General features: G+C 48.6%; 1 protein-coding gene across 1 annotated transcript in view; it reads left to right on the top strand.

The window, feature by feature from the left end:
• Positions 1-24,512, top strand: part of DNAH11 (dynein axonemal heavy chain 11) — a 4,227,155-nt gene that overhangs the window by 3,094,522 nt on the left and 1,108,121 nt on the right. The window contains exon 59 of the mRNA XM_069648254.1: positions 19,882-20,025. Coding sequence (XP_069504355.1) covers positions 19,882-20,025 — 144 coding nt within the window. The remainder of the gene's footprint in view (positions 1-19,881; positions 20,026-24,512) is intronic.

The raw sequence follows: 24,512 nt of genomic DNA, 5'->3' as shown, positions 1-24,512 counted from the left end.
TGGCCCTCTGCCTCTCTGGCTGGGGGTTGCCAGTGGTGCCAGATGGTGGTGTGCCCGACATGGCAACCCCAGAGGCAGGTGTGGGTGGGCAGCTGGGTCCTGGGGCTGGGCTGTGGAGCGATGGTATACCAGTCTGGAGTCTTCAGTTCCAGCAGGGGTGGTCACAGCAACTGCACCCCTGGCTGATGTGCAGGCAGCAAATAGCAGGGCACGTGGCCAGCAGGCAGGCAGGCAGCAGCAGATGGCAGGTGGGAACATGCTCGGGGCTCTTGGGGGTAGGAAAATGGCCTTCAGGGCAGGAGCGTGGTCTTCCGTGTGTTTTTGCGTGGCCAGCTTGATACGGAGTGATTTGGCACGTGAAAAAATTGCACGTCAGCATGTAATTCGAGGGAAGGCCCTTAGCGCGTAAGCGCGTCAGCACACTTATGTGATTTCATTGGACCAAAGGCCCTTAGAGCGTAAGCGCATCTGTGTCGTGACGCGCGCAGGCATTTCCCTGAACACGGGTGCATGTTGATCGTGCACGTCCAAAAACTTCACGTCCGAGTGTCAGCTCGTGTAATTGGAGGAAAGGGCCCAAGCGTGTACATGCGGAAGTGACGTTGGACGTGTGGGCCATTTTAAAAGGTACGTGTAGGACGTCATTTCCTTGTACGTGCTTTTCGTGGAGAACGAGTGGGTGAATTCTGTACTTCTTGTCAGTTCACACGCAATTTACTTCACAGTGTTTCTAGTTCGTACTCCCTGTTACCTCTGACAGATTTTTTCTGATATTCTGTTGGGCCTGTTTCCTCAAACAGCGTTCACTTCTTCTTTTGTCCTGTCTCCTCAGACAGCGTACAATTCTTCTTTTGGCGGGGGTGTTGCCAACGCGCAGACACGCATCTTTTTCACGCTCTTTTTCCAGGCAGACGGTGAGTCGCGCACGTATTTACCAACTGTGCTTGCCCTGTGTGTCGCGTACCCCTTCAGAGGTCATTGTAGGCTGCGTGTAACACGCGTACGCTTATTTTTGTGTTTCTGGGTGCCACAGCGTAGTGCGGGTTCATTTTTCCACGCACGTGGTATATGAGGGGTTGCTTGCACGTTATTTTCTGTTTTTGGGGTGCCTGTGCATTGCGTGACCTATCATCTTCCCCCAGGGGTTAGAGACAGCCTTGTTAGTGCACTAGGGTGCGAATTCCATCTAGTACCCAACCCTTTTGACCCCCAATTGCCCAGGACAATAGTTTACTGCAACTCCCATACGCACAACAACATCAGTGCCATGGCTGGGAGGCGAGCAAGCGGTAAGGAGGCAAAGGTGGCCGACCTTCAAAAGGTGGGCGTGGTGGGCGCGGTAGGGGACGTGGCCGGGATTTGCAGGGTGCCCCGAGCCCCCCAAGTGTGGAGGACCAATCAGGGACACCCATGCCCCCCCCATGGTTGAGGGAAACATGGCTGACACCATCCCAGCTCAGCCCTTGTTGGACCGGCCCATTGTGGCCCCTTACCTGGCACAGGATGACTCCCAGGATGACTTCCAGGTCAGCAATTCTAGGCCACGTGTGGCGGTGCAAGTTGGTGTCACCAGGCCACGTGGATCTGGGGCAGCTATGTCATCAGCTGCCCCGAGTAGGCAGGGTGGGGAGGCTGCAGGGGCAGCTGCAGCTCCATCCACCCCAGCTGTGACTCTCCCAGCCAGAACAGTGTCGGTCCTGGTCCATCATACTAACGTTCCCCCTGACAACATCAGACTCCAGCCAATACCTGCACCAAGTCCCATGGTCAGTGTGCATTCGCACACTCCTACTACCCAGTCCACCGGTGCTCCTGCCCCTAGTGACCAGAGCGGCGTAAGCCACTCACGATCCCCACCACCTTCGAAAAGAAAGAAGAAGAGTACTCGTCCACTACAGGCTGATACCCCAGACACGGGTATACAGTCTGGCACGTCAAGGAAGCCTAGCTTCAATGAGGCCGAACGTGATGCACTTGTGGAGTATGTGTCCACACATGACCGCGAAATGTTGATTACTGCAGGGTGCAAGTCCACACCTGGTCAACGTCAGGCACACTGGCAGACCGTCACAGACATCATAAGTGGCCTTGGATTTGTGAGGCGCACAGCTGGTGATTGCTACAAGCGGTGGAATGACCTGAAACGCAGGGCAAAGAAAAAGCTGGCCTCAAATCATGCCGCTACTCTGGTGACTGGCTGTGGGTCTCCACCAGAGGACAATGAACTCACTATACATGAGTATGTTGCTGGGACCTACGTCACAGAGGAACAGATCCAAGGTGTGGGAGAACTGCCAGATTACGAGGCATTGTCCGGTGAGTGCACATGCATGTGTGTGTGATCCATGTGTATGTTGTGTGTGTGACGGGTTCTGATTGAGTGCCAGGTGAGGGTGTGTGTGCCTGAGTGGTTTGAGTCACCCATGTGCTTCATCTGAAACATTCTGCGGCCTTGGATTTGGGTATTACAGTATCCCTTCTGCCCACAGTAGACATTTTGTGCAACATTACGGCAGTTGCCCTTGAAGTGGCATCTTGCAACAACATTGTTCCGTATTTTTCAGTTTTCATCAGGCTGATTGCTTCAATTCTCCCACTTTCACTACGCATTTCTCAGCCCTATTGTCACATATGTGACATGCTTCTGTCATTCATTACACACCACATTGGCCCACATGTGTTACCTTTTTAGGTGAATGAGTACAGCATTCAGGCTGAATGAGAATTGGCCCGCTGACATTGATTTTTGGGGCCGGTTTGTATGTGGTACATGATAGTTGTTTCATGGGAGGTTTAAGTGAAGAACCATTGATGTGTACCTCTGCCTGCGATCAGTGTATTCTTGTACGCTGCATGTGTTGCAGTGAGTGGCACATGTGTAATATTGTCACACTATGTAGCATTTTTCATCTCATCATGTCCATCTCACATGGATGGGTGACAGTACTCATTCACTGACATATGGCAGTACTTGCCATATGTACCATGGCTATGGTACATGCCATCTGTGTGATGGCATGTGTCATGTATGTGGATTGGACATGCCACTCACAGGCCAATGTGTGATGGCACTGCTACCCAGCATGCAGCTAATGTGTTGCTCTTCCATCTTGGTGTCATCAGTGTCTGCCATTTGCCTCCCCTTCCAACTCAGTGACAGTGCATGCATGGGAGGGTTATAGTCATGTGGAACATGTGTCAATCATGTACTGGTTCTGTAGCTTGTCAGGACTATTTGTGTGCCATGGTGCTAATGCCTGTTTCCATTTATTGGCCCTCATTACGACCCTGGCGGAAAGGGGTTTACGCCAGCGTAAACCATGGCGTACCTTTCCGCCCGACTACGAGTTCCCGTAGCGCCATGGTGATTTTTACGCCTGCTTTTTGCAGGCGGAAAAATCCATGGCGCTACGGGACTTGTTGTTAATTACGCCACCGTAATTTACGGTGGCGTAATTAACGCCTTCCCCACTCCCATTATACCCTATGGGGCAAAAATGGGAATGGGGAAGGGTAAATGGGGATTGGGGACTTACCGCCCCGCCAAGGTCGGAATGGGGTGGTAAGTCCGCCAACCCCCATGGCGGAGTTGGCAGCTTTGCGCCATGGACCATGGTGCAAATTGCACCATGGTTCTCCGCCAGGGTCGTAATGAGGCCCATTGTCTTTCATGTTTTTGCAGGGGCTGACGCACTTGATGCTGTTAAGGTTGAGGAGATGGTGCAGACCCAGGAGGGATCTTAGGCACGGCCGGGCACCAATGGGGAACGTGGTGTGGTGGTGGGTGAGAACCCAATCTTGCTGCAGACCATTCTCTCCAGGGGTGTCTCTGGGTGCTCCTCCCCAGACCTCGATTCAGGTGCTGATTCGGATGATGAGACCTATGTGGCTTCGCAGGTAAGTCGTTCTGGCAGGGATTCTGTTCTGTCCAACCCACCTGCACCAGGGGTAGAACCCTCTATGGGGATGTCAGTGTTGGTAGGTCCGTTTTTGGTGGTTACGGATGCAGGGTCACACTCCGCAACATCTGATCCTGTTCCTGGGCCAGCAGATCAGAGGGGGAATGCAGTCCTGCAGCTTCGGGCAGTGCCGGCACAGCAAGGTGCAGTTCACCTTGCCCCAAACAGGTGTGGTGCCCGCCGACACGGTGGCCGTACGCCACCAGGCAATACCGCATGGGAGCAATCCATATACGGTATGGCAAAACAACAGGCAGCATCAGCTGAGATGATTGCTCAAGCAATGGAGAGGGTGGCCACTTCCATTGTCCCCCCTGAAAGGCAGATCGAGCAACTACAGCAGGCAACAGACTCCATTTGCCAATAACACAGGGAGGACATGTTGGCGTCCAACAGGGACAGACGGGCGGCACTGGAGACTATACACCAATCGATATCAATAGAGTCCCAGGGCCACAGGGAAGCCCTGAGGGTAGAACTCCATCACCTCAGGGAGACTCTTGTTGACCTTGAGGCTTCCACTAACTTGAGGACAGAACAGTAGCTGGAGCGGCTCACACGTTCGCTCTCAGCTGAGATGCAGGCAACTCGGGAGGAGATCTGGGCATCACAACAGTTGATGCATGGGGATATCCGCACTATAATCCTCCAGAACGAGACCTTCCACACCTGCATGCTTGCTGCCATGGAGGACCAGACCAGGGCTTTTCGTGGGCTGCCTCCCATAGTGCCATCACCTCCTGATGCAGCAGCAGAGGGTGGGGAGAGCGACAGCAGCGATTCTCTCACAATAGCGTAGCCGTGCAGGCCATGAGCCCATGGAGGTGGCTGTTGGTGTGCACCCTGTCCTCGGACCTCCTGGGTGGCCTCCCCCACACCCACTGGCCCCCACATGGCCATTTTTGATTTTTAATTTTTATTTACAGTGTGTTGCCTTGTGTGGCTCCCGTGGGCATCCACTGTATTCCAGCTGGGCACATGCAGCCTTGTCCTGAGTTTGGGTTAGATGCTTGGGTGCGTGAGACTCACACCCCTCCTGCTTCCCATTTCCATGGGCTTGCAAAGGGTGTGCCCAAGTGACAGTGACTTACACAGTGATGTTGGACTCCCATGAGCAGTGTGGGCAGTCTGTAGTCAATACTGTGTATACATTCCTAGTGGATATTGTTGTTGTATTGTACACTGCATGGTGTATTGATATGTGCTTGTGCATCCATGTCTTCCTCCTAATTTGCAGGTTCCTTCCTCATGTCTTCACAAGGCCGTCTACTTTGCAGATGGAGTTCATATTGTATGCAGTACACTGGCACATTTGCGTGGCAGCAACACTCTACAGTTGGAAGGGGTCGATGTGCTGGCTTATTCAGGTTGTAAGACTACCACTACTTTCACTTATTACTGTCATGTTTTAGCAATTTGGGGGGTGTGGGGTTCGGGTCTGTATGGGTGCATGCTTGAGAGTGTGTGTGCTGAGTTAGGGGGGTGGGGGTTCGAGTTCGTGCCTGATTGGAGATGTTGGGCCGAAGTGTGGTGGGGGCCATGGGGCTTAGTGTTTGGTTGGGGGTGAGGGGGCCATGGGGCATGGTGTTTGCTTGGGGGTGGGAGGCATGGGGCATTGTGTTTAGTTAGGGGTGAGGGGACCATGGGGCATAGTGTTTGATTGGGGGTGGGAGCCATGGGGCATTGTGTTGCACTCCAAGAGTGAACCCAATAATAAAGCTGAAACAGGCACAATTAGGAGATGTACATCCTTTGCTTTATGAGGAAACCTGACCCAACGAAGGCCATACTCCTCTTGGCCAACCCGAACAGCAAACTATAGCAGTGAAAAAGAACTGAATGTCCAATCAAGGGTCAATAAAATATATATGATTTGATTGAACAGACGATATACAATTACTAAATTGAAATGATTCATGACAATGGATAATGTGTAGTACTAAATGTACGTTTGAAATGCAAATGAAATTCGTTACCCCTCAACAACATATTCTTTTTCCATGGGCCTCATTACGACCCTGGCGGAGGACCATGGTGCAATTTGCACCATGGTCCATGGCGCAAAGCTGCCAACTCCGCCATGGGGGTTGGCGGACTTACCACCCCATTCCGACCTTGGCGGGGCGGTAAGTCCCCAATCCCCATTTACCCTTCCCCATTCCCATTTTTGCCCCATAGGGTATAATGGGAGTGGGGAAGGCGTTAATTACGCCACCGTAAATTACGGTGGCGTAATTAACAACAAGTCCCGTAGCGCCATGGATTTTTCCAAAAGCAGGCGTAAAAATCACCATGGCGCTACGGGAACTCGTAGTCGGGCGGAAAGGTACGCCATGGTTTACGCCGGCGTAAACCCCTTTCCGCCAGGGTCGTAATGAGGGCCCATGTGTTTAATAAAAATTGGGGTTTGAAGGAGCCTCCTGCCACGCCCCACCTAACGCCCCGCCCACTTTTACTTTTTCGAGCCACTATAGCCCTCATGTAAGATACTTTCAGCCCTCTCTCAAAATCAGTTGTGCAGCCCTGGCATAGATGTATGTCTTTTAATGACACAGAATTGGTGGTGTTTCGGTAGGGATGCACAAAATGTAACACTTCCAGGTGAACAATCTCAGGCTGGTATGGTAGTGACAGTTGACTGCCCCTTGAGTTATCATCATGGATTGTCAGATGGTATGTGCCAGGGCTGTGTGCACTCCACAGGGGTGTGATTTTAGGTGAAGTAATTAGCCACCAGCTGCGTACGGGCTGCCTCACCCCGTGCCCTTTCCCCTCCCATGCGCAGCGGGCGTGCATCTGGTTGGGGATGTGGGGGCACCACCATGTCCACGGGCAGGCCCCGGCGTGTTGCAACGTTGTGCAGGGCACATGCTGCCACTATGATCCTGCACACTACTGGGGGAGCGTATAACAGCTCACTGCCAGAACGGTCAAGGGAGCGAAAGTGTGACTTGAGCACTCCGAATGTGCGCTCCACTATGCCCCGGTTGCAATGTGGGCTGTGTTGTATCTTACCTCGGGTGGCATGGTGGGGTTCCGAATTGGCGTCATCATGTGGGTGCTCAGAGGGTAGGCACTGTCCCCTGGGGAGGTGGTGATGGGTATCATTAGTGGGGTTGTGACATTACTCAGTATCTGACATGCATGCATGCGCAGTGGCATTTATACTCAACCAAGCAGCCATGTGTCGTCATGCCGCCCAGTTTCTAGGTCCCGGTTTAAGGTTGACATTCTGTAGATGAAACTGTCGTGGGTGGACCCTGAATAGTTGGCATATACTGAGGTGATGATTCCCTTGGCATCACATACTACCTGGACGTTGATGGAATGCCAGTGCTTGTGGTTTCTATAGATGTGCTCAGATGCCCTGTGGGGGCGTAGAGCCACATGGGTGCAATCAATGGCACCTAGCACTTTGGGAAATTGTGCCACCCCATAGAAATCCTGGACGGCAGCCTGCCTTTCTGCAGGTGTTCTGGGCAGGTATATGTGCCTGCGGACTGAGGGGCGTACAGTGATGATGGCCAAGACCTGGTGTAGGCAGCGTGACTGCGTGGCCTGTGACACCCCCCCCACTATGGCACTTGTCCGCTGAAATGATCCAGTGGCCAAGAAGTGCAGTGCATTAAGGAACTTCTCCAGGGAGCACAGAGTGGGTGATGTGAGGTCATCCTCCCACTCACTGACCAGGTCCAGTATTATGTGAGGTGGAAACATGTACCTCCCATACACCTGGTCATCAGGCATCCCAAAAAGTCTGGTTCTGGGTGTGAAAATTCTGGCCCTGACTAGCCTCCTCCTCCTCCTGCGGTATCCCACGGCCACTGCTGCTAGGAACAGTATATTTATCCTGGCGTCTGAGCTTGTTTGTTGTTTGCGCGCACTTTTATGCTGCACAGGTCGACCTACGCCTGCTTCCTGCTGGCGTACATCTTTCCGAATTGGCGCGTCTTTTTTGGCGCATGTCTTAGCCCTGTTTGATTCCATTAATACGTGTTGTAGGCAGGCGTGTGGCCGTTACGCGCACTTGCCTCCTGTACTTCCCCGCCCACCCCTGTAATACACGTACCCCGCTCGCCCAAGGCCTATCGCGTGTGAAACCTCCTGCGCACCCCTGAAATACACGCACTTGCTATTTTTGACACAGCGGGTGTCCGTGTTTGTCGCGTACTCCTTTGCACGTCATTTGTCCTAGAGGGCCACAGTATGGGACATTCATCAGAGCTGTAGATACGTGCTTTTTGTTAACGCACATTTTTTTAATGCGCAGGGACGCTACCGCCTGCCTTTGTGTGGCGGACGTGTGTTGATGTACATAGCTGACTTTTGGTTTGTGTCATGAGATCGCAATTTCACTGCTAGGGGGCGGGGGTCCTGGGGGACATGAGTGGGGGCCTGCTGGCAGGTGCCCCTCACTGCTGGGGGGTGGGGGTGCTGGGGGACATGAGTGGGGGCCTGCTGGCAGGTGCCCCTCACTGCTGGGGGGTGGGGGTGCAAGGGGACATGAGTGGGACATGAGTGGCAGGTGCCCCTCAGTGCTGGAGTGTGGGGGTGCAAGGGGACATGAGTGGGACATGAGTGGGGGCCTGCTGGCAGGTGCCCTGCACTGCTGGGAGGTGGGGGTGTTGGGGGACATGAGTGGGGGCCTGCTGGCTGGTGCTCCTCACTGCTGGGGGGTGGGGGTGCTGGGGGACATGAGTGGGGGCCTGCTGGCAGGTGCCCCTCAGTGCTGGGGGGTGGAGGTGCAAGGAGACATGAGTGGGACATGAGTGGGGGCCTGCTGGCAGGTGCCCTGCACTGCTGGGGGGTGGAGTTGCTGGGGGACATGATTGGGGGCCTGGTGGCAGGTGCCCCTCAGTGCTGGGGAGTGGGGGTGCAAGGGGGCATGAGTGGGACATGAGTGGGGGCCTGCTGGCAGGTGTCCTGCACTGCTGGGGGGTGGAGGTGCTGGGGGACATGAGTGGGTGCCTGCTGGCAGGAGCCCCTCACTGCTGGGGGGTGGGGGTGCTGGGGGATATGAGTGGGGGCCTGCTGGCAGGTGCCCCTCAGTGCTGGGGGGTGGGGGTGCAAGGGGACATGAGTAGGACATGAGTGGGGGCCTGCTGGCAGGTGCCCTGCACTGCCGGGGGGTGGGGGTGCAAGGGGACATGAGTGGGATATGAGTGGGGGCCTGCTGGCAGGTGCCCTGCACTGCTGGGGGGTGGGGGTGCTGGGGGACATGAGTGGGGGCCTGCTGGCAGGTGCCCCTCAGTGCTGGGGGGTGGGGGTGCAAGGGGACATGAGTGAGGGCCTGCTGGCAGGTTCTCTGCACTGCTGGGGGGTGGGGGTGCAAGGGGACATGAGTGGGACATGAGTGGGGGCCTGCTGGCAGGTGCCCTGCACTGCTGGGGGGTGGGGGTGCTGGGGGACATGAGTGGGGGCCTGCTGGCAGGTGCCCCTCACTGCTGGGGCGTGGGGGTGCTGGGGGACATGAGTGGGGGCCTGCTGGCAGGTGCCCTGCACTGCTGGGGGTGGGGGTGCTGGGGGACATGAGTGGGGGCCTGCTGGCAGGTGCCCCTCCGTGCTGGGGGGTGGAGGTGCTGGTGGACATGAGTGGGGGCCTGCTGGCAGATTCCCTCAGTGCTGGGGGTGGCAGTGGAGGGGGTCATGTGTTGGTGATCAGTAGTGCAAGCTGACATGTGGCTTGCCTGGGGGGCATGCCCATGGTGGATGGGCTGCCTGCGGGACATGACCAGGGGTGCAGGGTAGTCCCCTGTGGTGTGGGCTGCCTGCAGGGGCCGTGGAGGTTGTAGAGCGAACACCTGGGAGGAGCCATACTGCCAATTGATGTGTAGGACTCCACGGCATCCCCAAAATACACGTACCCTGCTGAAATCGCGTGTGAGACTTCCCGCGATCCCCAGATTTACACGTACCCAGGCCAATCGCGTGTGAAACTTCACGCGAACCCCAGGAATACACGCACTCCACTCGCACAGGGCCTATTGCGTGTGAAACTTCCGGCGAACCCCAGATTTACACGTACCCAGGCCAATCGCGTGTGAAACTTCATGCGCACTCCCGAAATACACGCACACGCTATTTTTGACACAGCGGGTGTCCGTGTTTGTTGCGTACCCCTTTGCACGTCATTTGTCCTAGAGGGCCACAGTATGGGACATTCATCAGAGCTGTATATACGTGCTTTTTGTTAGCGCACATTTTGGCACACATTTTTTTCATGCGCAGGGACGCTACCGCCTGCCTTCGTGTGGCGGACGTGTTTAGGCCTGTGCGCGTCTTTGCCCGTGCGCTGGTTTGCCCTATTCGATTCCATGAATACGTGTTGTAGGCGAGCGTGGGGGCGTTCCGCGCACTTGCCTCCTGTACTTCCCCGTGACGCCCACATTTTCACGCGTTTTTCCCCATTCCACGTGTCACACCCCATGTTACGCCTACTTTTGTTATGTGCGCCGCGCTGTGTGTGCTTTCGCTGTGACCGTAGCGCAAGCCGTTAGATGACCTGTGTGCCGGCCTGCGCCATGCAGATTTTCAGCGCACATCCCAGATTTTACTCGCGCACGGACTTCCATGAATCGTTGATGCGGGGGTTTCGCTGCGATTTTCGCACTTGCACTGCGATTTTCGCACTTGCACTGAGATTTGCACGGTTTCACACGCTTGCGTGGGAATTTTCAGCGCACATTAATTCCATGAATCGGCTTCCTAATATCTGTACCAGGCTCTATTGGGTTTTTCATGCTGTCTCCTGAATGCTTCAAAGCAGCTTGAAATGTGTGCAATACTAAACAATGCACTAAGCACTGCTTTGTTCATCAAGTTGCATGTCAGCTCATCTCACACTTTTCACTTTCTTTTCATGTAGAGAACATGTTTTTGTAAAACAATGCTTTAATGAAATAGGTGTTTTGTATGTTGCTACATGTTTACATTGAGGCTTGTGAGTTCTACTAAATAAAGTGAGGAAGTAGGAAACGGACTTAGAAATAACGTCAGAAGACAATGAAGTTCATGAGGCAGAAACACTCAAGGCCATGGCTCTAGTTACACAAGGGTAATTTGCTCCTGAGGATGAAATAGGGGCAGGAGCGGGGTCAGAATAATCAAAATGTCCAGCAGTGCAGAAGAAGTGTGAGGCTTGGCAGCATGTGTACATTATTTAACAGAAACATATAAGTATGTACATAGATATATGGGGAGAGGAGGGTTAAGACCCGCGCTCCTATGCCGGCTCTGTGACGTCGGGTCTGGGACCGCAATTGGGATTCCTTACCGGATGGTTACAGAGATGAGACAAGAAGCATGTGGAAGGACTGAAGACTGAGCTCCATGCATCAACTGGGTGTGGGCCCTTCCCTCATTTCCACTTTTACCATTCCTAATAAGTTGCACTTCTAACCTCGTTGTTGCTGCCTGGTCATTCACTACATTTGGTGACAAGTACCAGGGAGGACACCTAGAGTACCTAGGATGGCCGATCCCCACCAGGGACTCATTGAGGATCTGAAGGGACCACCAGTGTGCTGAAGGGAGGAGCAGGAAGACCTGTATAGACAGTGAGTTGATCAGTGTTTTTGCACCCTGCGAGCCCTGTGTCATGCCCAGCGGCACTGCTCTCTTGCCACCAACACAGGAAATAACTGAGAGCTGTTACAGCTTTTCACAGCACTGCAAGATGTCTCTGGAGAGGGTGAGAGAGAAACTCCAAGGATAGGTTTGCCGCCCTGTTGATTGGAGTGGCTACAACCATTTGGACAGCTGTCTGGCACCTCCCTAGAGGATAGTGCTGACAGTGACGACAACGCTACAGTCAATCCTGATGTCACCATTGATCCATAGCAGATCTCCCAACGAGACAAAAAGGGAGAATGGGTGCACAAGGTATGCCTAGGCACACTACGATGAAGAACAGGAGCGGTGAGAAAATAGGTTATCTACTCATTATAACTTGCCGTTTTAATTTATTGTGTCAGCTTTTTGTTTTGGGATTGTTGTTTTACTTCATTGTGTTTGGATCAGAGATATCCCACATTTTAGATTCTTTTATTTTAGTGTATTTCTTTGTCGTTTTATGTTAACTGGTTGTATTAGCCTATTGGTTTAGCATATTATATTAGTCTGTTATATTGCCAAGCCAGCACTTACTTGCCACTGCCTTGCAACACACAATCTGCAAGTCCACAATGGCGCAGTCCCATTAGAAGAAACTGTTTGATACAAATGTTATTGCCATAGGGGAGAAAACCTTTGACCCAGGACAAAAGCATGCCATCCTATTGAACTGCCTTTGTGAAGAAGGGTGCCGGGTATTTCAGAACGCGCCCCAATTCCCATTGGTGAGATGTATATAAAATAATCTACTGAGCTCTTAAAGTACAGTTGGCACTGAGTAAAACATTGTTCTGGAAAGTCATTTGTCCTTCTCCTGCAGTTACGGTACCAGTGAGAGGATAACTACATTTGTAGCAAATCTATGTGGCCTTGTTAAGGATTGTGATTTTGCCCCATTAACTCAGAGTTTGATGTGAGAAAAAAAATAGTATGTTCAAGTAAAGATACAAATCTACAAGTGAAACCACTGCTACTGAAAGATCTGACCCCTAGAAAAGGCTACTGCCCGATCATGGAGCAATCTGTGTAATATGCCCTGGCTCTATCCAGTAGCGGCCAGCGGGAAGTAAGCCAAGTAAATTCAAGGAACCCAGTACCCAAGTACCAGGGTTTCAGAACAAGTTGTGGACATAAGGTTTGAGGTCAAAAAAGAGCACAGCAAGTTACATGCAGCCCACAAGAGTTAGTATTATCAGAAGGAACTGAACATCAGGCTTGACGGCCACTGAACCCGGGCCAGTCATGCAAGTCATCAACTGTATATGTGGCATGTTCCTAAAAGCCTTCAACACCAAACTGAGGTGTCTTCAGGGGCCAAAGCACACAAGATACTCGTGAAAAAGGGCAGCATTGCAATTACACACAATCTCAGGCCAATTCCCATTCTGCTATGAGACCAGCTAATAGAGGAATTAAACAAATGATGTGCCAATAATGTAATTGATGAAATAGAAGCAACATAATAGGTCTCACCAGTAGTGATTGCCTGAAAATCTCGCTGAAATATCCATGTGTTTGTGGATTTTGGATCATTTAAAGAGAGGATGTGGTTATATGTCAGCACGCCTAAAAGGCACGCAATATTTTACCACTCTGGACCTAGCCCTGGCCAGTGCGTAGCATCAGATTGAACTACAACAATATTCCAAACACCTAACCTATTTTGTCACACCCACTGGCAACTATAGACTTAGCAGGATGCTGTTTTGCCTCCCATCAGGAGTGGCTGTGTTTCAAAGAATCATGGAGAAGTTGTTCCAACACATCCCCAGTCTAAAAGGCTCCCAATATGGCATACTGATACTCTCAAGAGACGTCCCACAGCAGGACATTTGCTTGAATCAGTCTTTAGCGCCCTGAAAGAAGCAGCCCTCAGAAATTAAATGTGAAAAATTTAAGTTCAGGGTAACAGAAGTCAAATACCATGGTTATGTCATAAGTGCCCAAAGCATGTATGTGAAAGGGAGCCTGCTCATCACCATGAAAGATGCTCCCGCATCACAAGAAAAGGATCTCCTGCACCCATTTCGAGGGCTAACTGAGTAAGTCTCGAAGTTTGTTGAGAACTTTGTGACCATATTCTCTCTCCTGTCAGAGCTCAACATTTTAATGGTCAGCTCCACACAAGAGAGTCTTTGGGCAAATCAAAAAACATATTGCTCAAGCACCCACATTGGGTATGGTCATCTCTCTACCACCAAAAGATTACTATGGTTGCTAGCAGCCTGGTGCTAAGAGCAGCCCTCACGGAGGTACATCAGGGACAAGACATAATTGTGGCCTATCCCTCCTGCACCCTAAAGGGTGTGCAGAGAGAAACCACTCGACTGTGGAGAGCAGGGGCATCTCATACATAATGGGCGAGGGGGCACCGACCCACCAGACCCCTCACCCATTATGGATGAGCCCTGCAAGCTCAGGAGAGCTCCCTCGGCTTCTTGTTGTCACAGACAAAGTGCTCCTGAGCTGGTTGAACTGTCAAAGGGAAATGGAGTCTCCATTTGACAGTTGAAGGTTAACTTCCACTCCCGAGCTCTGCATGCTCAATGAGCCATGCAAGTCCTGTAATATTTTGCTTCCCCAGCCTTGCATAACCGATTAAGAGTGCTGGCTGGGGAATTGTATGTTGGTATGCATGCAGGGTTGCTTTTGCACCCCATTGCACATCCAAACTGATCGGGGTGCCATGTCCCTCTGCTTCCTGGTCCCTGTTCACGCTGTGCAGGAGCCAGAGGCTCTCTCGAGGCTAGGGTAGAGATGAATCTGGACCAGAGCATTTTAATAATGTATTGCATGAATGAGTGAGGTTATGGTGAATTCATGAGTGAATGCTGTGTGTAGATTTGTTGTGTGGATGTGCATGCATGTTTGTGCTGGGTCGGAGAGCAAGTGGGCTGGGAGGAGGGCCTGTGGGGGCAGGGCTGGAGGCACGACACACAAATTAATAAGCGATTGGACGTGTGTGTGAATGTGTGTTTAAATGAGTGAGTGAATGAATTATGTATGAATGCTGTTTGAAATTAATACTGCGTGGATGTGTGTTTAAATGAGCAAGTGAATGCTTAGTTATTGCTTTGTGAATGTTTCTAAATGAGAAAATGAATGCTGTTTGAAATGCTCTGTGAATGAGTGTTTAAATGACCGAATGAATGTTGTGTAAATGCTGTTTGAATGTGTGAATATGTTTTTCAATCAGCAAGACTGTGTGGGCATATAGCAGTAAATCTAGAGACAACCCTTAACATGGGGAGTTCATTCCCCCAATAAAAAGTGCCACCCATTATATCATTTGTCTGATTCAGTCTAGCCCTGTCAATGACTCATACAGAGCCACGTAGATCCTTATTCCTGTGCCACAAATAAGTCAAGAAGCAGGCGGGATACAGAAAGAATATATACTTATTAAATAATAGGTCCAATGAATATTTGCACCAAATGATTTATGGCATCATTACTGGCATTATGCATGAAGCAAACATGAGAAATGTAATGGTGGGGAAGGAGGAAATTGACAGACATGCAGCATGATTGTTGGCAGAGACTTTTATACAACAAATAATGGTTGGAAAAATACCTTCCTGATCTTAATACTAAGAGGTTTTTCCCTGCCTCTAAATAATATTCTAAGGAGTTTGTCAGGATAGTCCAAAAGAAAGATGTCCACCATCGTGTCCAAATTCCTATTTCCAGCCCTCACACTAAGAACATAAACTAATGTGCAAAGGGATCTTCTTTAGTCTAAGTGTTCTGTTCCAACTTGCAAAATAAAGTTCCAAAATGGTGCAACAAATAAACTCTAAAAGGAAGGACATCCTTACACCCAGGTTGTCCTGCCCTCCGAATGTTCACCTTGCTCACAGATTGCTGTACCTTCTGAATGTTCAATGAGGGCCTTTTCCTCTTCTCTTTTAGTGTTAAAGGGCAACCTTGCTCCCAGATTGTTGTACCCTCTGAATGTTCAATGAGGGCCCTTTCCTCTTTTAGTTTTAAAAGGGCAACCTTGCTCCTAGATTGTTGTGTCCCCCGAATGTTCAATGAGGAACTTGTCATCTTTCATTCTCCTCAGTTTCACAGCCAACCTGGGTGTTTTGTCTCTCTCTTCATGTGGATGAGTTCCAGGGTTTGCCTTCTCTGTACTTCCCAATTGTGCATTTTTTTTTATTGACCACTACTGTTTTGCTGGTCACAGCCAACCTGGTATACTCTCCTGCCTGGTGATGTGTGTATGACGATTGCTTTGGCTCTCTCTTCATGTGGGTGCAAATCACAGACTCACCTTTTAAATGTGTTCTTCTTGCTTGACTACTAGCACTACTCCTCCTTTGGTCACAGCCAACCTGGTATACTCTCCTGCCAGAAGATTTATGTTCATGTGGATGTGAATCCCAGACTTAACTTTTTGACTTTTAGTACTCCTCCTTTCGTCACAGCTAACCTGGTATACTCTGGTGCCAGGCGCAGTGAACATGAAGATTGCTTTGGCTCTCTCTTCATGTGGGTGTGAATCCCAGACTCACCTTTTGAATTATTATTACTACTCCTCCTTTGGCCACAGCCAGCTTGGCATATTCTCCTGCCAGGTACTGTGAATATGAAGATTGCTTTGGCTCTCTCTTCATGTGGATGCAAGTCCAAGACTTGCCTTTTTAACTACTATTACTGCTACTACTGCTTCAGTCACATCCAACCTGCTTCGGTCACATCCAACCTGGTATATTCTCCTGCCAGGTGCTGTGAACATGAAGATTTGTTTGGCTCTCTCCCAAAATCGCCTTTTTGACTACTCTTGATACTACTGCTTCGGTCACAGCCAGCCTGCTATACTCTCCTGCCAGGTACTGTGACTATAACGATTGGTGTTGAGGCTTTGATTATGTATATGGGTGTAGATCCAACACTTGCTTCTGGTTCCTCCCTTCTTCAAGCTGCCCCTCCAACTGTCCTGGTCTTCCCGACCTCTCTGGAGATCTTACCAGTGCCTTTCAGTTGTTCACGGCTGCTTCGAGCTCTCACGACTTCCCTTTGCAGCTTCCTCTGCCTGTAGCTCCGCACCGACTCCCGGCTTCTGAGCTGTGCGGCTCGGCACCCACATACGCTCCAGGCTTCCCGACTGGATTGGAGACCAGGCTTCTGCCTCTCGCTGGCATTCTTCTGTGACAGAGCTTCTATGAACACCTTTACCAGCAGGTAAGTGTCCCACCCTCGGCATTGTGTGTGTCCTGTCTCCTCTACAGCTGTCAGCATTCAAATCTCCCTCTTCCTCCTTGGAAGGCCTCTCTTCCTTCCGGGTCCTTCTTCCCTTTTTATGGTAAGAACAGTACCATTTATTTATTTAGCACCGTGATACTTAGGGAATTGGGCGCTGTCAATAAATGCAATAAATAAATATGTAGGCAAACAGACGCGTTTTTAGGGCTTTTCTGAAGGCTGCGTGAGATCCTTCTGATCCTAGCGAGGGTGAGGGGGCATTCCAGTGTGTGGGCACGACTGCTGGGAAACTGACGCCTCTTCCTCTGGCTCTTTTGACCCTAGAAAGAACGATACAGTGAGGGTGGGCTGACCTTACCGGCCTGATGTTGCTTGTTCTTCTGACTCTTTGTGTCAAGTATTCCATGTCCTTGCTCAGGAGGAATTTATGGTGGCAAGGATTTAAAAAATAACCCTTTCTATGACTGGGAGCTAGTGCACCTCTCTTCTTGCTGTTGAGATGTGGTCCCTTCTCTGGATGTTGAGTGCAGAGCGCAGTAGTCATTCAATGATATCTAGTCTGTGTACCTTGGTTCTGCGGAACCTGTGGATCCATGCCTCTTCCTCATCTCAGTAGTGAGGTCTTCACTCCTCATTAGGTTGTTATTGTTCTTCCTCGTTACAGTATTTCTTGGGGAAGTAACACCGTCCTTCTGCAGACATACATGGGCATAAGTGGGGTTATGTTTTGTGCAAGGTAACAGCATGAGGGCGGTTGGAACACAGGGGAATTATGCCACGTATCTCCCAAGATGTCATCTCCCTTCCCATAGGGGGATCCACCCGCTGAGTACCACCCCCAAGGGTAGCAGCCTCACCTCCTTGGCCTCATAGGAACAGAAGCATAGACAGGGTAGGGCCTGAGCGGGCAAGGCCCACCCAACATCTGTAAATGCCGATTCAGCAGCACTGTGTGGGCATTTACATATGTTAATGTCACTGCATTGGACCCAACATTGGGCCCAACTCCATTAGCTTCAGGCCCCACTTATTTGACAATCTTAACCACGCCTCTGCATGGGAAGGGGCTATCACCATAGAAGCAGTGACGACATCCTGGGATTCGTCAGAGTATGTTCTTAGATGGGAATACTGGCATACATAGGTGCAGTGGACATCAAAATGGCTGGTCAGAGCCAGTGTGAAAATATTTGTATACTGACTTATATTTTGGGGAAAGGCATCATGAAAATGCTCCTGTGCACTTTTGTTGACTTGCATTTATTGGATTTTGTGATGAATTACCCTACAGAACCAATGGCAAACTGTCTGTCTTTTTACGCAATTTTTCACCTAATGTGTGCTGTATAATGTACTATTTTAAGCTATTAGTCAAAAGAAATCTTGGCCAGAGAACCTCCCTAGATTCTCCATGTTTGGTTCAGGGTATCTCTCTATGCTTGGTCGCTCTTGCACATTGAGGGGGAAGGACGTGCCTGTCGGTGAGCCATAAAACAACTTAAACTTTTCATTTTGGGCTTTCCCTTCACCATCAAAATTGACCATAAACCTTTTGTGTAGTCCCTAAGCGGGCCGGGTGTTTTTACCTCCCCATTATAAGAAGGTGGACGTTAGCCCTTGAGGAATTCTCCTTCAAAGTAGTCTATACCCCAGTCCTTGGAATGTGGGAGCAGACTGCCTGTCACTCCTTCCTTTCAAGGCAGACCGTGAATCATCAGATGACATCTTCACTTCACGGGTAGAAGTTGGGTTAACCACTGATCTGCAACATGGCAGCATGAGAATTTTCAAGACATAGAATTACAAAAGTTTTTGCCCACTTCTAGTCTAGTGACGGCCAGTGCAGCCGAGAGGTATCCGTGATCAGTTTAACCAAGTTCATAAGTATAGATGGCAAATTACATGCTGTTCAGGGGGTAGAAAATCCCCCTCCCCGCCCCCAAGATAATATGTAGTCTTATCCTAGATGTAGCTCACACATATCACCTGGGCAACAGTATGACAAAACACAGGGTGCACGGATGGTGCTGGTTGCCAAGAATGGATGTGGAGGTTGTGGAGATGGTGAAGCACTGCCTCCCATGTGCAGAAATTGACAAATCCCATATGAGCATAGGACTCCCATTGCGGCCCATCCACACACCCAACTCACAGTGTGTGAAAGTATTGTTAGTTATTATTGGCCTGTTAGTGAGCATGGCCCAGATGTGCCATTTCATATTTGTTGTAATAGATTAGCCCTTCAAACAGCTGAGCGTAGCATGGTCAGAAGATGCCACTGCAAGCTCTGCTGTCAGATTCTTGGAGGGTGGATTCCCCATCACCCTTTTAACTGACAATATAGTCCAGTTTCACTCAAGGACGATTGCAGTTTTTTAAGTAAATCTGGTGTACACCACAGCATTGTATTGCTTTAGGCAAAATGGAATGGTTGAAAGGTTTAGTATAGTGATAAAGGGGACCATTCAACTCGCCCGGATAACAAACCTTGATGCACAAACACTGCTCAAGGATATGTTATGGGCATACTGCACTACTCCTAATTCAAAGGATGGTGTCCCAGCATGTGCAGCCCTGAAAGGATGGAAGACTGTGTGTGAACTAGCTCCGGAGTGATTGGGGGCATAAGTCCCTGTGTGTGTGGACAGACAGGAACTAACATGGAGGGCAGAGCTGTGTCAAGTTAGATGCAAACGTTGGTTTGAGAAGTTAACTCTAAATTTGGGGAATTGGGTTAGGATAAAAAATTCTGTAAATGTTCAAAGCTTCAAATTGAGAATGCAAAAAACGTTCATCTTTTGCCCTACCACTCCATTAACTTTCGAATGCCTGAACCAAATATTCGATTTAGTAGCATGAAGAAACATATTCACCCACTGTAGTCTTGTATACAATTTAAAAGATAATTGTTTATTTTTGAAAAGGTAGGCATATTAAGAAGTAAAAGTTAGGTAAAATATTTCTCTAGTGAAAAGGTCGTCCCTGGCTGGTAACTATTATACATTGTGGAAATATTGATGACATATACTTTTACTGATGTTTGAAAAACGGTACTGTTGATATGCTGTTGTTCCTGACTGTAACTTGTTCTGTAATTCTCCAGGTGAATCTGATTGAGTTGAAAACCTTCCCGAATCCACCCGTTGCTGTCATAAATGTTACTGCTGCTGTAATGATACTCCTTGCTCCCAAAGGCAGAGTTCCAAAAGACAGGAGCTGGAGAGCTTGCAAGGTCTTCATGGGAAAGGTATGTGCTATGCTCTCTTGGAACTATTTCCAATTCATTTTAATTTATTTTATTTAATGCATTTGATTACACGCCCAAACCCTTAGGTGTCACGGCATAGGTTACGTACATCATAGTCATCTTGCACAGTTACATACATCTTAGGAGACATAAATAGTTGCATACATCATAGGCATCTTGAGAGATTTGTATCTGTTGTGGAGAACATAATCCAGCGTAGGTTACATGCATCAAAAGACATTTTAGGTAATTTGGGTAGTTACAAACAGTAATGGCGTCTTGAGCGATTTGCATTAATCTTGTGAGGCTAAGCCGTTACATAGGTGTGAAGGGGGCACATTGGGTCTGTAGAAGGAGGCGCAGTAGGACTGCTGATTTGGCAGTATTCCAGATAGGGGTGACAATCAATGTTGCTCAAGCGCTATTGGAAGTTGTTAAACAGCCAGGTTTTTAAATTGTTTTTTTTTAATTTAGGGAAGGACTTTTCGTTACTGAGGTAGGTAGGGAGTGAGTTCCAGATGCGGGGGGCTGCTATGGGGAAGCTAGCGTTGCCTGCTCTGGAAGTTAAGAAGTGTGGGATGTTGAGGAGTGTATTGGCACTGGATCTGAGTGTTCTGGTTCTTTGTTTAAGAGAGATGCTTCGACTGAGATAGATAGGCGCGTTATCCGAGATGCATTTATGTGTGATAGTGAGAGTTTTGTGAAGAATTCGCGCTTGTACTGGAAGCCAGTGGGCCTCTCTTCTGTGTTGAGAGATGTGCTCTCTTCTGTTGATGCCCCCGAGCTGCTCTAAGGGCTTTGTTTTGGAGAAGTTGCAGTTTATTTATATTTCTTTTAGAGGTACCTAGTAGTAGGACTTTACATTAGTCTATTTTAGTGAGGATCAGGGCTCTAGCGAGTGGCAGGCAGTTATCCGCCGAAAGGAGCGGTCTGCTTAATGTAATGAGCTAGGCTTAGTATGCCCTGGATGAGACGAGAGCTCTGATGTGGTTATTCATAGTGAGATTAGAGTCAAGGTGAACTCCTAGGGTTTTGACTTTATGGGTTATGGTGATGGTGGTACCATCTATCACTATGGAAGTGTAGTCAGGTTAGAGTTTGCTGAGCCTGAATGGAGAGCCAACTATGAGGATCTCGTTTTTTTTCTCCATTGAGGCAAATACTATTGTTAGCCATCCAATTTTGGATGTGGAGTAGATTTTGTTAATGCAAGGCGTGTCCTGTTCGAGGTTACCTGTGATAGGAATAAGTATTTGCGTGTCATCGGCAAAGTTGGTATCAATTACTCCCGTAGTGTCGAGGACTGAAAAGAGTAGTTTTGTGTAGGCGTTGTACAACGTCGGGAAGAGACAGGATCCTTGCGTTACTCCCAAAGGTACGGGGATAGGATCAATTGCTTCTTCCCCTAAGGTGACTGTAGAGGTGCGTCGGAGAGGAAGGATTTTATACAAGTGGTGGCTTTCTTGGTAAAGTGGAAGTTGGTGGCTAGGGTTTGGCATAATTTAATATGGTCAATTAAATCGAAGGCCGCAGAGAGGTCTAGCAATAGTAAAATACACAATTTACCAGAGTCCCTGATAGAGACGCGCCTTTCACCAAAATAAAGGAAGTAGGTGGTTGAGGGGTTAAAAAAAAGAAATGGAATGGAGGGTGGGAGTAGATGGCGGAGGAGAGAGCCGGCCATCAGGTGGCTTGGAACTCGGGCTTGTACTGGCGATTCAAGCCCACGTTCATAGCCACCTGATTGGCTGGCTCCCCCGCACAGGGTGCTAATGGACAATTGTATACTAGAGAAAAATATAAAAGGACAGAAACAATTTTCTGTCCCAAATACTTTTCTGTAGCATACAATAAGGACCATCATCGATGGACATTTATAGCTATCCACAGTCTCCAAAGTCCCCTTTCCAGGCCATGGATCATTAAAAGACCTGGATTGGCATGTGCTCGCCATCGCACAGGGCAGCCCTTCTACCCTTTCTAATTTTGTATTTGGATCACTCCCTCAATGCCTGCTTTTAAACAGTCACACATCCATCAACCAATCACTTCCAAAAACTGTACATATAACCCTATGACCATATTAAGCATCCACACACCAAATGCCACTTAACAATCTTCTACACATCTTTTACATCTGCATTTCAGATGCCAAGGTGGGACGCCACTGGCTAACTAGAGGAGGAGAGGAGTCCCAACGGTGGGATATCTTAACCATAACGTCCCTTTAAGAAAGTTGTTTCTGTCAATTTAATCCATTTTTATAAGTGAAAATGTTTCATGGTGTTACATCACTGTATGTAAGTTATTAATAATTCCTCTTTTCACATATATGAAAGAACTATAAACATCCTTTAACAAACATATTTTTAGCAAAACATACTTATGTCTGTCATTATCAGCAGCGCATGCTGGGGATGTAATTCATTGTTCAATTGCCTATGGCATATCACTCCATCATGAGCCAGCCAAACAAAATCACCCCTAATATTCACTGCACCTACCATGTATCCTAGCTCAGTGTCCACTATACCCTAATAATGTAACCAATGGCCAGTGATCATGGCTTGCAGCCATAGCCAGTCTAGGAATCCATGGGGCATGGGCTTCAGCCATGCCACATTGCTCAAAAAGCAAATCAGAGTACACATTCCTCAAAAAGCAAATCAGAGTACACATTTGTGTTTGCCAAGGGTCAGGCCCACTACCCAGACACCAAATGTATATCACTAGTTTGTCTACATACATTCTTACACTTTAGAAAAATGAAACACAGGACATATTTCCAAAAACATGCTTTTAGGTCCATGCTAATACTTGTTGCGCACGTTTATTGTAATCTAGTCCAGCATTGCAAACTGTAAACGAAAGCAGAATATTTGTTCTCATTCAAACCTACCGCTTTGCCCATGCCGCATACTCCAGTAAGCAAATTATAGTACACATTTCTCCTTGCTGATGGCTAGGCCCATTGCCCAGACATCAATGTTATATCACTGTTTTGTGTACTTACATTTTCACACTTTCCAAAAAATAAAATACAGGACATATTTGCAAAACCATGCTTTGCAGTTCTTGCTGTAACTCCGCGTAGATATTTGCTGCAATCCCTTCCACCATTTCAACCTGCACTCACAAGCCAAATATTGTTTCTTATTCGAACCTATCCCAATTTCATAGCCGGTCCCTGGTGGTCATGCCCACTTTAACCCAATTGCTAGTCCCTCGTGGCCAGGAGCAGTATGATACTTTTCAAAAAATGAAACACAGACACATCAGCAAAACCATGCTTTCAGGTCCTTGCCATTGCTCCTTTCACAAGTTTCCTGCAAAAAAATATGTTTTATTTTTTGAAAAGTGTCAAAATGTACGTATATAAAATAGTCATATAACTTAGCCCCCACTTGACGAAATCCACTCAGTCGTTGCACAAACATTCAAGGTTGAGTTTATAATCTGTTTGAAAACTTTTTTGCAAATTAGTCAAACTGCAACAAAGTTATAAGCCAATCTAAAAAAGGTCAAGGCCCCCAACCCTCTAATTTTGCCCCCATCTTGGCATAAACCCACCAAACTTTGTAAACCTATTATATTAATGTCTACAATCTGTTTGCAAATGTTTGTGTAGATTCTTCAAATGGCACCAAATCTATAAGCCTTTAAAATATTTTGGGACTCCCCACTCTAATTCGGTTCCCTCTTGACAAATCAGCACCACACTTTGCAGAACCATTCAGAGTCAGTTTTAGAATGAAATTCCAAGACTGTTTTTCATCAACCCTGTAATGCACAAATGACATCTAATATGTTTGCGAACATCACAGGACTGTCCCAGACTGTTTGCGGACATCAGAGAAGAAAAATTGCAGTTTTTTATTGCTTTTTAAGGCCATATACCAACCCAATCCTTCTCACCCCTCACCTATGCAGAGATTGTTTAATTAGTTTGACAAGTGCAATGTTGTGTTTTTTAATATGTTTTCACTGCAATGGTCATGGTCAATGATCGTTGTCCGCCAATCCAACATGGCGGGCGTTTCCAAAAATCTGACGCACCTCACGTTTGGTATTGACCAATCAGCAGGCACGTCCGATGTCCGTGGACAGAACCCAGATATCACTGATTTATTTTTACCTACTTTTTGGTTGTTTTAAAAAAATAACTACTGGACAGATGTACACCAAATTTATAAAAGCACGCTTTCGGGACCAAGCACCCGCTTCTGCCGCACATTTTGTGATAATCTGTCCAGCGGTTTGGGCTGTAGATGTGTGCACATTTATTTCCATTGTGTCTATGGCTAAAACCGCACATTTAGGGGGTATCAGGTAATATTATCCCCACCAAAAATATCACTGTACATATGGTCATCGGGAACGGCCATAGGCAATATTTTTTGGTGGGGATAATTTATGGGGTAAATGGGTGGGGGGGTTGCAGGGGTGTCCCCCGCTCCCTTTAAAAATATATGGGGGTTGCGGGGGTG

The sequence above is a fragment of the Ambystoma mexicanum genome, chromosome 2q (genome assembly GCF_040938575.1).
Source record: "Ambystoma mexicanum isolate Mex_15411 chromosome 2q, UKY_AmexF1_1, whole genome shotgun sequence".
NCBI classification, from domain to species: domain Eukaryota; kingdom Metazoa; phylum Chordata; class Amphibia; order Caudata; family Ambystomatidae; genus Ambystoma; species Ambystoma mexicanum.
The sequence above is the reverse complement of the archived record's forward strand: the minus strand, read 5'-3'. Positions and strand labels throughout refer to the sequence as shown.